At 42.0% G+C, this 15,142-nt stretch overlaps 1 protein-coding gene across 2 annotated transcripts; it reads right to left on the minus strand.

Annotated features, from left to right (window-relative positions):
- Positions 1–214: 214 nt before the first annotated feature.
- Positions 215–14,498, minus strand: LOC106817931. Of its 2 annotated transcripts, none has more exons than XM_014822642.1 (9): positions 14,473–14,498; positions 7,520–7,607; positions 3,592–3,668; positions 3,110–3,391; positions 2,663–2,819; positions 2,225–2,397; positions 1,577–1,695; positions 833–924; positions 215–565 (listed from the first exon to the last, which is right to left on the minus strand). In XM_014822642.1, the coding sequence occupies exons 2-8, from the start codon at positions 7,549–7,551 to the stop codon at positions 865–867; spliced, it is 900 nt and encodes a 299-aa protein (XP_014678128.1). In that variant the 5' UTR covers positions 7,552–7,607; positions 14,473–14,498; the 3' UTR covers positions 215–565; positions 833–864. The 2 variants fall into 2 exon arrangements, with proteins under 2 accessions (XP_014678128.1, XP_014678127.1); XM_014822641.1 differs by having other exon boundaries at positions 833–1,002.
- Between the last annotated feature and the right edge of the window lie 644 nt (positions 14,499–15,142).

Below are 15,142 nucleotides of genomic sequence, written 5' to 3' on the forward strand. Positions count from 1 at the left end.
GTAGGCCTTGTGCATCAAAAGTACAATTTTACCAAACATGATGTAATGTTATATATGACAAACATGTATATCCTACTCATATCGTATTATTTACATGCACACATACACGCACACACACGCGTGCGCACACACACACAAACACACGCACACACAAAGACACACACACACACACACACACACACACAAAGACACACAAAGACACACAAAGACACACACACACACGCGCACGCACGCACGCACGCACGCACGCACGCGCGCACACACGTGTTTACAGTTGTACAGAATAGCTGGGCATTGCTAAGCTTGCACACTTTCACTTACACCACCCAGAAACCATCTGTTAAAGATGACAGGGCCCCCAACCACTTATTTATGAAGGAACTGTATTCCGCTGCCATTGGAAGCTTCAGTTCCATCAGTGTGCCACAGGTTCTAACATCTGGCAGTTGTTGGCCATTGGTGAATGTGACAGGTATTTTGCGACACGACAACCCACCAACAGGAATAACACCTGCTCCTGTACAGAATTTCTGCCTGTCTGACAGGTGATACTACTCTTTTCCTTCTGAAAAATCAATATTGGTGTTAATTGTTGACTACATTGAAAAAAGTGTCAAGTTAACATCTTGGCTGTAATCAACATGCCGCTGTGATGAACAACAAATATCTTATGTGGAAAAGTTAACGAGTATCTTCTTATGATATATAATAGGAAAGTGAAAATTATAGTGTACTACATGCAATCTGCTCATATTCTCCAATAGACCAATAGTGTTATGCAGATTTCGGTTTGGTATGTAATGAGGGCTAATGGTTTTTTTATTTGATTTACCTTCGAGAGCTGTAACAAATCTTGTGAATTGACTAAACGCCATGTCCGTCCTCCTGATACCTGCGGGATGTGCCCACTGGGCTGAAGTCACACTGGAACAGTGTAATCACTCTGGCAGCGCTCAGAGGTGCATGGGTGAAGAGCCTCGCGATATCGTTATCAGCAAGAAGCTGAAAAAATATATGAAATGTATGAATGAAAAAAAGCTTACGTGTAGGCACATGCATTGCTGTGTGTTATAGACATCCCCACTAAAAATTTCTGTGATGCTGTTTGTTATGCGACAGTAGCTTTCTGACATGCTTACAGCGTGGCAGGTAATGCAGTTACAAGTGTATCACTTCATTGTATTGTAACATGTGTTTTGCACGTGTTACAGGAATTAGTCAGTAGAGTTAGACTAGTAGTTGTTTTAGTCATAGTCTAGCTAGACAGAGCGTCGCGCATCTTGTGCGGCTAGATTGATGGTATAGGGAGAATAGTAAACGTGTTTTAGGTTGGCCGTTTCTAGGGTCATTGTGAAATGGGGGGTAGGACGCGGTCTGGAAGAATGGGTACATGAATGAGAACGTGCAAGATGTTTGTAGGATTTTTTTTGGGGAGGGAGGGAATATATAGAGGAGAGATGTAAGAGTAGAGGATGCTTTGTGCGAGGTGTCTACACTGTATGAGTTATTAAAGATTATTCCGGTTACAACACAAGTTTGGCTTTATATCATCATTCTTGTTTACAGTATCGCTTACTGTGTTAACTTTCAAAGCTTCAAGGCCGTCCAAAAATTCCCTTGCCCACTGGTGTGATGCTGCTTGCTGAACTGTCAACACGAACGGTGGACAGATTTCGGCTTGCACTATTGATATAGCTGAAAACATCCAAAGAATTCTTGGTCAGATAAAAACGACAATTTAATTTGCCTCCTCACTGTAACTCTAAAGCTAGTAAAAAACCAACTCATTATATCCACTCATACATACTATATATCATTTTTATAGACCTTTAACCTGTAACCATACTACGTGTACATGCGTAATGTGCATGCTATCTGAACAACTCGTAACCCAGGAAATAAATGGCAGATTGTTGTTATTGCTTCTAAATGCAACTCCATGTTTCTACTTGTAAAGGATGACATGCACAGAAAGGCTGCCAACTTTTAGAATGAGTTTCAAAATACATCAATGTGTTTTTAGCAAAACCACTTGTTTGACCATACTCAATGTGTTTCGCTAAAAACACATTGAGTATGGTCAAACAAGTAGTCACTACTGATCATACTGTGTGTAAAGAATGAATAGGTCAAAACCACATCTTTGCGTAATATACGCGCGCGCATCTATGATGGGAATACAACTTGTTGAAAAGGTGCTCACAAATTGCCTATAGCTGCTTACCACAATATATTCCAGCAACAAAAAATTTCTCCACGTCAACCTGCGCAACCTGCGACATCACTATCGTCTCAATTGTCTTCAGCACGAGACTGAGGAATTCTCGCTGAGGGCCTCCCTGGTCCACCCTAACCTCCGTGTTGAAGCAGACAACAAGTGGCCATGCAATTTTCTCACTGTAATTACAAAATATTATCATAATACAGCGTAAATATTAAAAAGAGAAAATGACATAATTCCTAAATTAAATTTAGCATATTTTTGGTCTTTAATTACTTCCTGAACGGAATGAGAACATATGGAATAATGGTGGTGCCATCGTTGTCTGCATCGACATCCTTTCCAAGTGCTATTCACTGAGTGCAACCAACAAACTGAACGAAGCTGTGGTTTTTAAACATTGCTGAACACGTGTTGCTAAAGAACAATTTGGAAACAAACCGAAAAGAAAGAGTTGTTCCAGAACGGAAAGCATCTTCGACTACTGTAAGCCGAGACACAAAGATGGTGTAGGCGCAGTCGCTGTCTTCCCACGCATCTTCGTCAGTGAAGTGCATGACTGCAACTTTGTGCTGCCGCAGCTTGACACGAGCGATTTCTAAAGAAGGTTGAAAATTGCATTTTAATATTACATCTTAGCATTTAAAACATATCATGTCAAAGTAATGACAAAGCAAACTGCAGAGCAGCATCATTACAACATATTTATGCAAAACAGATGTATATAAAACTAGGTGATTTCTGCTGTACTAGTGCTCAATTGAGTTTCACATTAATGGGTTGTTGAGTGGTGACTACACAGTCATTTCTGTTAGTGAATTGTAAATTACATTTAATGTTATTGAAAAATGATACAAAATTGGAATTGAAGAGAAATATATGTCATACCTCGCTGACGACGAATCTCTCTAGGTGTGTGCAGCAGCTGTGCAGCTGGAGAGCCTGCTGCATGCAGTTCACTTGGAGTGGTCGGAGCGGCCTGCTGCATGCAGTTCACTTGGAGTGGCCGGAGCGGCCTGCTGCATGCAGTTGACTTGCAGTGGCCGGAGCGGTCTGCTGCATGCAGTTCACTTGGAGTGGCCAGAGCGGTCTGCTGCGGTCCACTTGGAGTGGCCGGAGTAACCTGCTGCTGTTCGCTTGGTGTGGCCTGACGTAGTCCATGTGTGCGACCTTTAAGTGCATGAACAAAATCATGATGACAGAAGTTTTTATTATTATAAACGGTGGTGGGATAAACTCTAAATAATAACTAAACAATGACGATTTCGAAAACGTACTTTTTGGTTGATAAAACATCTACCCAGTACAAGTATAAATGTTTTACTTTTGATGGACATGCAGACATGAAGACGTTTATCGCATTTCCTTACCTTCAACATTAACTTGAGCAGGTTGCTCAAGTAGCTCTTGTAGACTGCCGTCGTCATCAGAGTCATAATGTTCAGCACTGCCAATGAAACGAAAATTGAATACGCATATTTGACGATGGCCAGTCAAAGCCTATATCCAATTGACCTGATACTATTGATTAGCAGCAATAAAAATTTTCTTAACAACCACTGCAGCACAAGTTTGTGAAATAGGCGAAATCCCACATGGTAACACAACTATATGTTATCTTAATATATTCCACATAACATGTATTAATGTTAATCACCACAAAAGACAATGTCAATGCAATGAATGTCAGGCTAGTAAATCATGGCGTAATATTGGGAAAAAATGCTACAAAAAGACATTCACAAAGGTAGTGTTGTTATAAGCTGCAGCCGATACTTTCTTCAAGGTGAGCGAAAGATGGACTTTAAAGTTACACGAATATTAGCATAATAATAACAAGTTAATCATATAAGTATTTTACGACCAATCTACTCCTGTATACCCACATCTACGTGCGTGTATCTGAGTGTACCCGTGGACGTGCGTGTACCCGCGTTTACGTGCGTGTACCCACGTGCACGTGCGTGTACCTACGTGTACGTGCGTGTATCTGCGTGTACGTGCGTGTACCTGCGTGTACGTGCATGTACCCGCGTGTACGTGCGTGTATCTCCGTGTACGTGCGTGTACCCGCGTGTACGTGCGTGTATCTCCGTGTACATACGTGTACGTGCGTGTACCCGCGTGTACGTGCGTGTATCTCCGTGTACCTGGGTGTACGTGGGTGTATCTGCGTGTACGTGGGTGTACTCGCGTGTACGTGTGTGTACGTGCGTGTTAACCCGGGTGAGCGTGCGGTGTACATAGCGTGTACCTGCTGTATCTCCGTGTACCCGCGTGTATCTGCGTGTAACGTGCGTGTACCCGCGTATACGTGCTTGTATTTCCGTGTACGCCGCGTGTACGTGCGTGTTACGTGCGTGTACCTCGATGTACCCGCTGGTGTACGTGCATCTGCGTGTAACGTGTACGATGCGTGGTAATGCGTGTATCTTCCGCGTACCGCTGTGTAGGCCTACTCGTGCGTGTACGTGCGGTGTATCTCCGTGTACCCGCCGTGTACGTGCGTGCTACCCCTCTGGCTGTGCTGCCGTGAGCAGCCAATTGTTTACAAAATGCCTAGCTTAGCCCTCGTTTTCGTGAGATGAGCCCAGGGGCCCGTTGTCAGAAAAGGTATCTAAAGTTACGATTAATTTTAAGACTAAATTTAGTTAATGTATGAAGAGAAAAGTTAATAGCGTTGGCAGAAACCTATCGTAACTAAACGTTATTTAGTGAAGACTTGGAACTTTCAACGATAAACAGTGAACTTCATACACAACGGCTGCTGATTCTGATGGAATCGATTCACACAATTCAAATTCATACACATTTATTGTACATCACAGTAATTTTATGCACATTATGATGGCTAACCCACATATAAATAAATATTTGATGAAAAACGACACGGTCTGAATTTATTCTACACAATAAGGACAACATTCGCTCACCAGCTGTCCATTTTCTCACGAGACGGCGAGAGTCGTGGTGGTTAGTGCAAAGGGTATTTAAAACAAGAGAACAAATGCCATAAGACGGCATTGTAAATGTTGACACTTTTGTTTTGCTTTTCACATCGGTAGATGATTAATGGTTTTTGACGTGTTTTCCAAGAAAAACACATGCACTATTACTCACTTAAATAAAAGTATATAATATCACTATAATTGTAGATTCTGTAAGTCTAAATGTGTTATTTTCATCTTAATTATTAAAGTTAAGGGGTGTCCTATGATCTCTAGTTTAGAGGGGGGTAGGTTTTTCTAGGATTTCTAGCTAAGGATCTACTAGTTAAGAAAAGTTACGAGAATTTTTAGTTCTCTTAACTTTACGAAGTGGTTCTGGCAAACGTTCGCTCTTAGAGAAAAAGTTTAAGTTAAGGTTAATGTTTAAGAACAAATTTTTTTCTGACAACGGGCCCAGGCCATGAAATAATAATTGTATCCCCCGAACGAAGTTCGGTGGGAATGCTATGGGTTTGGCATCTGTCGCCACCGCGCGGCCGCCGCGCGCAGAGAATTTCCTTGTAACGCTCAGCTGGCTGCAAGTTTTTCTCGGATCATCTTCAAATTTCGCATGGAAGGTGCGTTATTCGTAAAGCGAAGACGCCCTAATCGTTTTTGTGTGCGGCGAGAGTCATTGTTGCCATGGTAACAACATTTTTGTCGAAATAATTCTAGAACTGTATATTCTGCATCTTTTACCGATGTCATGAAATTTTAATTTGTATTAAATTTAATTAAATTTTATATAAAAAATTTAAATTTAAAATTTAAATTTAAATTTAAAAACAAAAATTTAAATTTAATATTTGTATTAAATTTGTATTTTTAATTTATGATTGTCATCAAATATTATATATATATATTATAAACATATATATAATATATCTATATATACACTATATATATATATAGAACATGTTATATCGCCCTGTGTGCCAATTCCATGACAACGGTCGAAAAACAGCACAAGTTACAGTTCTACAATATTTCCACAAACATGTTGTTACCATGGCAACGATGACTCCGCCACACCAATAACGAATGGCGTCTTCGCTTTACCATAACGCACTTCATGCCAAATTTGAAGATGATCCGAGATTCGAGCCGTAAAACTCCCCACCTGCGTAAAAACCCACACTGGACCATTATTTCACCTTTACCTTACTTTATGTAGTAGCCACGTCCAGCCCTACGACTGTGTTCACGTCAACCTTAATGCATATTTCTCTTCCGCCTCTCTAACTCAAACCCTAATTGACTACGCGACGCAAACTGGTATGCTTACACATCTTGGGAGAGAATGGTCTGTCCCACATACCAAAATCCACCACTGCCCCTGACCTTAGTTTTGACGCTCACCGTCGTACTTAAATTTCCTCTCGGCCTCCTAGGGTAACCAGATTGCAATATACTTGCACATCTCTGAGGCACACGAGTCTTGTCTAACAAACCTTTGTCTTTCTGACTTATTTAACTTTACTCTGCCTTCTACGTCCTTAGCAGGATATTTCATTCATACTAGATCACGGGGGTAGCATTGGTACGGGTTTAGGTATAGTATGTTGTGTTAGTATGTAGTATGTTTGTAGTTAAGACTGGTCTATACGTGTGGCGAAGAAGTGGGTTTCTGCGACGTGAAACAGTCCGTATGGCTGGAGAGTGCTACATTACGTGGCTACTACGTAGCACGCAAGTAATTTTGGCTAGTTTAGTTGATGGAATGTGATGGATATTTCCGTGCTGAAATATGAGGTACATAGATTAGTCTCCAAGGAATTGAAGATCAGAATAAAAAAAAAGAATGTTATATTTTACATCAGCATCACTCTTTATTATATATGCTGTGCTAGTGTTGGGTTGTGCATTGAAAAAATGTATCATGACAAAGCCATTGAATAACATGAAGGTGATGTCATGAATTGTAATAAATCCATCGGTCGTCATTAGTTCCCAATTTTCGTTTTGATTTCACTCTAGACTGATATGAAGATTGCCGTCATGTATCATCATCACACCCCATAAGGATGATGTGTAAGAGCCTCTGCAAGAGTCCTTCTCCATTATTGTTGTTGATTTTTTCAGTGGCAGTCCTCTGCATATCATGCCCTCTTAAGGTGTTGATGTTTTTTTCAGTGCTGTTCATCTTTCTTCAATTGCCTCTTCAATGTGCGTGTGATATGGACGGCGTGAAACGACTCCCCGTGTGCGATGTCTCTTGGCGTTAGTCATTAGTAGTCCTCCTGTACTTTCCAAATGTGAAAGCCTGCATTAGCGAATTATTTTTCACTCACGACATACTACAATTATGTACCTGTGGTTTGTCCTATAGTGCTCCCGCATCATGTCAACTCATACACTCTCCTGACACTGCATGCAAGTTTCGCAGAGTGTTGCTGCTACTGTATACCAAAAACGTCATAGATGTCATAATTAAATCATGTCCACAAGAGTGAACCACTCCATTCTCAGACGTAACAGTGACTTAAAGCATCTTAGAGAAATTAATTGCTTAAACTCCCAAAAATTCTAAACAACACAAATTTTAACGTAGCAGTTGCAAAGCATACAGCTAATATGTCTTTACAATATAAATTGTATTTGTCAGTTTATCTATATGAAAGTTGTGGCTCACTGTCGGCAGTATCTAAGAAACAAGGTTGGGCGCGGAAGCAGAAGGCTTACCTGACGGCCAAGGGTGTTGATTGAATTGGATAAAACTCACTGGAAACGAAAACAAGAGCACCCGTCCATTCGCCGCGTCGCCTTCCCCTCGTTGTCCTCTCTCATTGCTTGCTCTTTCGCTCTCTCTCTTTGCTCTCTCTTCCCTTGCGCGCACTCTCCGGTCTTTCTCTCTCTTTTTCCTCTATCGCGCACGCCTCTGACCGTCGCTCTCTGATCGTGCACACTACTCCTCATTTCATCGTTCTCGTCATTCCATCTGCGCCAGATCTCTTTCATCGTCTCTTTGGCTCTTTCGTTCGAGAGACGTTTGTGAAAAACAACGCTCTTCGTCATCTTGCTCGCTCAACTCACTCTCCCTCGTTTGTCTCTCGCTCTTTCTTTGTCTTTGTTCCTTTTTTCTCTTCTTCTCTTTCTCGTCTCGCTCTCGCCTCTTCTTCTCTTCTCTCGTCTCCCTCTCTCATTTCTCTTCGCCGGCGCTCTCACTCTTTTTCGCGCGGCTCTCTCTCTTTCTCTCTTCCCTCTCACTCTATCGCACATCTCTCTCTCTCTCTGCTCTACTCGCACTTTCCCAGCTCCTCGGTCCTGGTCTCTCTTCTTCTCTCTCCTCTCTCTCCCTCTCTCATTCTCTCTCTCTCTCGAGGCGCTCGTTCCTCTCTCTCACTCTCTTTCCCTCGCCTCTCTCAATTTCTCTCTGTGTCTCGAGGCGGATCGCAGCTGCGCGAGGAAAAGCGCTGTGCGGCGCACTGATGTGTCATATAAGAATGTCTGATTGTACTAGTTAGACTGACATTTGTGCTGATGGTCGTTCTAACCCTACAAGACCGTTTCGTGAGGCTAGCAAGAGGTAGACGTTTTAATATAACTTCACATAAAATGTTTATGATTCTCATAATGTGTCCAATTTCGGGTTAGGGGCATTCCGCAGAGCCGCATGTTTTAACTATGTTAAACTTGGTGTTCCCACCGCAGCGGGCCTGCGATCGGTAGAAAATTGATGAAAAATTGGCTCTAAAAAGCTGCTTGTCGGCGGACAGAACTAAACATCTACTTCTCCTCTGTGGAAATGGACAAGTACGGAACAAATTGATAGCCCTTAAGTTCTCGCGAGCACTGGGATGGTATCAGGAACCGTTCTCGAAGAAATGTTCATTGGGATCAATCGTTATAAAAGTTGCCACAGATGGCGCGACGTTTGAATGTCTTAAGATTAAAGGATGGAAGCTACGCATGGTAGCAGAATGTTGTACAGCGTTTTGGCAGTAAAGATAGAGACAGGGGGAACTCCGGACATTTGATACCCAAGCATCGGTTCGGGCGATGAACTCAGAAGCCATTAGCTACTAACTTAAGAAACATCCCGTAATGCAGAATGGCGCAGAGGACAGTACGCGCGACGACAAAAACACATTAACTTTAAAAGAATGCCGGAGGGCTGTAACAAACAAAACGGCATTAAGCGGACAATGGCCACGATGTACAACACTCCGGCGCCGTACAGTGGACGGGCGTCGCGACCGGTCATTGTGGTCCTAGTCGTGCCACAAAACTAGGAAAGTCTGTTTTAGGTCGCCGACAAACGCGCGTACGGTTTAAAGAGAGAGTTTTGAGCAGAAACGGAGAGATCTCCTACTTACAATCTTGGTATGTGTATTCACTGATACTACTCGTGTTTAGAATAAAACCTGATAGTTGTTTACCGTTTACATCTACTATCTACGTCTACTGTCTACGAACGTATCATCAACACTACAAAACATCAACGTATAACTATGGCATGAGTTTTCTTCTTTAGGTTACACAGCTAAACCCATATAAATTCGATTTGCCTGTGTTTCTCGTATCTGCTCCATCTAAATTATTTGCGCCCCGATCTGTCAATACCAATTTTTATCCCAAACCCACGTCCTCGTGTTTATTGCTGTTACCTTGCTAACTTTCCTCTGTATTCATCATAGTCATACTCGATCACAAACATCAAATTACGCAAATAAGGTAACAGTGTATACGTTTGTTTTATTAATCATCAGTGTCAAACATATAAGGTTATGTACAAATGGTATTAGTCACATCTTTAGACACAATTAATGATTGAATTAGTAGACATATAATATGAATAAATACGCATGTGGTCGAAATTATTATTACGCCGTTATTTCAAATGTTAATTATGTGTTAAATGGTTACACACTTTATTATTTTGATATGAATCAAACATCGAACATTGTTGTGCATTTCTCGCATCTCGCTATCTCATTTGCTCTGGCTCTCTCCTTCCTCGCCACTCTGTCAGTAGAATCTTCATTCCAAAACACGTCCTCGTTTTTATGTTCAATTCTGCCCTACTTCCCTCTATATCCGTTCATATATCATAAACTCGATGACAACATTCAAATTGAAGTAATAATACAGGGCTATACGCTTGTGTTTATTAGAACATTGTCAAAATATGGTTATACACAAATGGATTAGTTAGATTTTAGACAAAAGTTACACATTTGTTTTAATGCTCACACATTGGGCTCCTCATTAAAAACACAACCATTACTGTCAGTGTTATACTTAGCGGTTCAGAGCTTTCACAAGCCAATTCGTTAGTTCAGCCTCCACTCTGGCAGAAGCTGTAGCAGTCGAGTTGTTATTTCGTTGGGATTCCAACATACCCCCAGATCGATAGTTGTGCGGGTGCGCTCGCGTGTTCGGCAGCAGCCTAAGCTGCTCTTACATGTGGTCTCAGGTGTCGAGATGTCCTTTCTGCTTAAATCTCATGTGCGATCATAGGGTTCTTCAGAGCAAAAGAACGTACTTTTAATGTTACATTGAATGCATTGTTTCCTCTTGGTGCGTTCTCTATGGTGTCTCTTCACATGATTCAGACATGCAAAGGCCCGGTCACACAGATCCAAACTTATATGGTACTCGCCAGTTGTGAAGTTCATCGTGTGTGTCTTCATTATGACCCGGACTGTGAGAGAAGGTAGCATCACACAGATCGCACTTATATGGTTTCTGCTCCCGTGCTGCGTTCTCATGTGTGTCTTCAATATTACCCAAAGCTCGCAGGCAGCCATCAACACATTCGCCCTTTAGTACGGTTCTTCTCCTGTGTGAGTTCTCATGTGTGTGCTTCACACTACCTCCGACATGAGAAAGCAGCCATCACACAGATCGCACTTTATATGGTTTTCTCTCCTCGGTGTGCGTTCTCATGTGTGTCTTCACATTTACTCAGAGTGGAGGATGCGGCTTCACACTGAACGCAACTTAACGGTTTCTCATCGAGTGTGAGTTTCTCATGTGTATCTTCACATGATTCAGACAAGCGAAGGCAGATTCACACAGATTCGCACTTATAGGGTTTCTCTCCTGTGTGGAGTTCTACATGTGTAATCTTTCATATTACCGCCTGTGAACAGGTGGCTTCACAACAGATCGCACTGTAACGGTTTCTCTCTTGTATGAGTTCTATAGTGTGCTTTCACATGATCTCGTACATGAGAAGGTAGCATCACACAGATCGCACTTATATGGTTCTCGCCCGTTGTTGAGTTTTATGTGTGTCCTCATATTACCCGCGAATGTGAGAAGGAGGCTCACACATGATCGCACTTATACGGTTTTTCTCTCGTGTGAGTTCTCATGTGTTTCTTTAAATAGTCGTCTTGAGAGGTAGCATCACACAGATTGCAGCTTATAGCGGTTCTCTCCCGTGTGAAGTTCCTCATGGTGTATCTTCGCATCACCTGATTGTGAGAAGGTAGCTTCACACAGATCGCAATTATATGGTTTCTCTCCGTGTGAGTTCTCATGTGTTATCTTCACAACACCTAATAGTTGAAAAAGTAGCATCACACGATCGCACTTGATACGTTCTCTCCGCCGTGTGAGTTCTCATGTGTCTCTACACATCATCTCGATTGTAAGAAGGCAAGCATCACACAGCATCGCACTTATACGGTTTTTTCTGCTGTATGAGTTATCTATGTGTGTCTTTAGACTACTTGACCTTAGAGAAGGCAGCACATCAACAACCGATTCACACTTATACGGTTTTTCTCCCGCGTGTAATTCTCATGTGCATCTTCCCATGACTCGTATTTGAGAAGTAGGCATCACACAGTATCGCACTTATATGGTTTCTCTCCGTATGAGTTCTCAGGTGTTTCTTCTATATTACTCTGAAAGTGGAGAATGCGGCTTCACCACACGTCTCGCACTTAATACGGTTTCTCCCAGTGTGGTGTTCTCATATGTATCTTCACATGACTCGTATTTTGAGAAAGTAGCATCACCACGCTCGCACATTATATGGTTTCTCTCCCGTATGAGTTCTCGATGTGTGTCTTCATATTACCCTTGAGTGGAGAATGCGGCTTCACACACCTTTCACACTTTACAGTTTTTTCTCGCAGTGTGAGTTCTCAAGTGTGTTATCTTCACGACCTACTCAGTTTGGAAAAGACAAGTGATCACACAGTTTTGCAGCTCATATGGTTTTCGCCCGGAATTAATTCTCACCGTATTCCATCGTGCTCAGGGAAAGCTGCCACGTCTGGTCAATCAGAACGTTCAAGTATTACCCTGTCCGGCGCTCAAAGTTACGTCCTCGTATTTTTGGCTTCGGAGACGGCCTCGTACACTAAACAGCTCGTAGAATTAACGTCCTATCTAGGTTCTCCTCAAATTGCTAAAGAAAATACAAATAACTCTGTGATTGAAAGCCGCGTTAGACAGGGGTAGAAATTAACTTTTGAACGCCCGTGAGTCAACCCCTTCTCCATTCTCATACCCTATACCCTCAAAAAAAGGGAATCCGCAGTCTGGGGTCAAAATTAAAGATATTAACAATAATGCATTGTGCTTATTTTTAAGATTCATGTGGTTGCACGTTTGCCAATTGGACATTTCTGAAAAAATACGTAATTTCGCGAGGCCTGTGCTCTGGAACGAATCATTCGTATGGCAGCATTTTCAGGGAACAGGACTTTAATATAAAGTAAAGATAATGGAAGTACACAAGAATGTGTTTCAAACTAACAGATCATATATTCGCCAGTCAAATAACATACACACGCACAGAGCCCCATACGTACACCGTAAGTAGCGCAGGGCTATTCTGGTGTCGGGTGTTTCTGAACTGATAAATTCATTTGATTGCATAGGCAAAGACGTCTATACATACGTTCATTTGCTAACCGCAAAAACAACCACTTCAAACTAGTGTAATAAAATCCGATTAGATGGGCGGGCCCGACTATCTAAGGCAGTCGTTGCATCGGACAGCAAAATCATGTAGCTAATGGGCAGCTGTCAGTGTGATGAACGAATTGCAAAAAGCGCAGGGAGCGAATAATTTATCATATTACTTACTGATACATAACGTTGCGTTCTAATGGTGTCAGGTAATACAATTAAACCCTTGCGAGGCACATAACCTGGCTCGTTACAAATAGTCAATGTTTTGATACAACCAGAGCAAAAGAGCAGTCGTGCAAGTATTACAATTTACAGCAATACGGATAGAAATATCCCTAACTAATTCAGTACACGGTAGGCCGTGATTAGTGGCACGAATAAGCTTAATGAACGACACACTTGCGTCTATATTGTTGCAGAAAATTGTGAATGAGAAAATTAAGTCTGGAAATCCGGCAAGGGCCTCACTGCTGGGTAATTATTTGAGTGCTAGTGACTGTATTCCAACTATTACATAATGTGCATAGCAGAATCTTATATATAAGTTATGTCATTATCTCGCTAAGTAGCATTGTTCAAGTAAGAGTTATGTGTGGAATTTCACTTGTAAAATGGGACCTTTCCACACCCACAGGTAGCTCGCCAACGCAGTTGAGAAGAAACAAATCCAGTGTTTAACCCTCTCTTAAGGGTCAAAAGGTTATCCGACACTTACTCTTCGCATGTCAGCTGTAAAGTAACATTTCATGGTCCTTTAATAAAGCCAATAAAATGTATGGTCACTGCTAAACACAAAAAGTTTTTCAATGCGCTCCGTCAGACCATGTTCAAAAAAATTCTAAAATTGCGCCTGTGCCCCATTGAATTTTGCGTCTGTGACTGCCAATTTTGGGCACAGTGATGGCTTTTTCCTACATGCATGCTATACACCGACTATCACGAGCCTAGGTCGAGCCGTTAGATTTGTGCCGCAATTACTGCAATTTCCTCCTATATCCTTAAGTTAAGGAGGGAATGTCTCCCCTTCTTTTACACACTCTTGACCTTTGACTTGAGCCCCCCAGCTTGCGACATCCAACTCGTTTGAGGATCCCCCCCGACATCCCCAATATCGTGACCGTACATCAAGCGGTTAAGATTGTGCCCAACTGTTGACGCACGGACGGACGCAGCGACGGACGCACGGCACGGACGGACGCCACGTTCATGCGATTCTACAAGCTGCATCTGACTATGTCAGATCAGCTAATAAAATATCCAGTCGCCAAACACTTTGACATGCCACCCTTTTATTGAATGTCCTGAAGTTTGATACTATGGAATTATTATATAGTTTTTAGCGAAGACTACATCTGTATACGATACACAAGTACATATACGACGCAATACCTTTTTAAATCTGTTTCGGCCCTTCAATATCGTTTTTACCGTGAGTTTCCTTGGACGTCAGAGTGTCGCAAGCAGCAATGTAGGAGCCCAGTCCAGTATGTGAGGCGGTCAGACAGGTCAGTGTGGTTTCCCTACAAAAAAACAACCAACTTTATATACTACATGAGATATCCCCGACTTAGGAAACAGTTCGGTTCCGAGCGATCGTTCGTAAGGTCGAACATATGTATATACGTATACAGTAGTGTAAGTAGTGTAGTATCAGGGTTAGATAGTAACACATTTTAGTTTAATTAGTCCACCATTAATAGTAAAGAACAAGTGCCACATGACGACAGTGCTCATCTGAGGTCTGCTAGCTATTCTACTGTAGCTGGCCTTTGTATTCTGAAACTGTAAAAGGTTGAAAGTCTGTTTCCACATCGCTAAACGGCGGCTACGACCGCATCGAAAACTGTTTAGACATAGGTATTAACACCAAAAACTAAACCGCTAAACTGTGACTGCATCCTACTTCACTACTGCTCGACTGTCTTATCGTGTCATAATGTATTCAATAGGCTATTATTGCCGCGAGTTAGCGCATGCAAGTGTAATCAATAAATCGAAAGATGGCATCGCCCTTCGTTAGCGTTGGTGATCAATCAAGAAAGTAGAGTATAACCTAATT

This window comes from Priapulus caudatus, unplaced genomic scaffold (assembly GCF_000485595.1).
Source record: "Priapulus caudatus unplaced genomic scaffold, Priapulus_caudatus-5.0.1 Scaffold1930, whole genome shotgun sequence".
Lineage (NCBI taxonomy): Eukaryota > Metazoa > Priapulida > Priapulimorpha > Priapulimorphida > Priapulidae > Priapulus > Priapulus caudatus.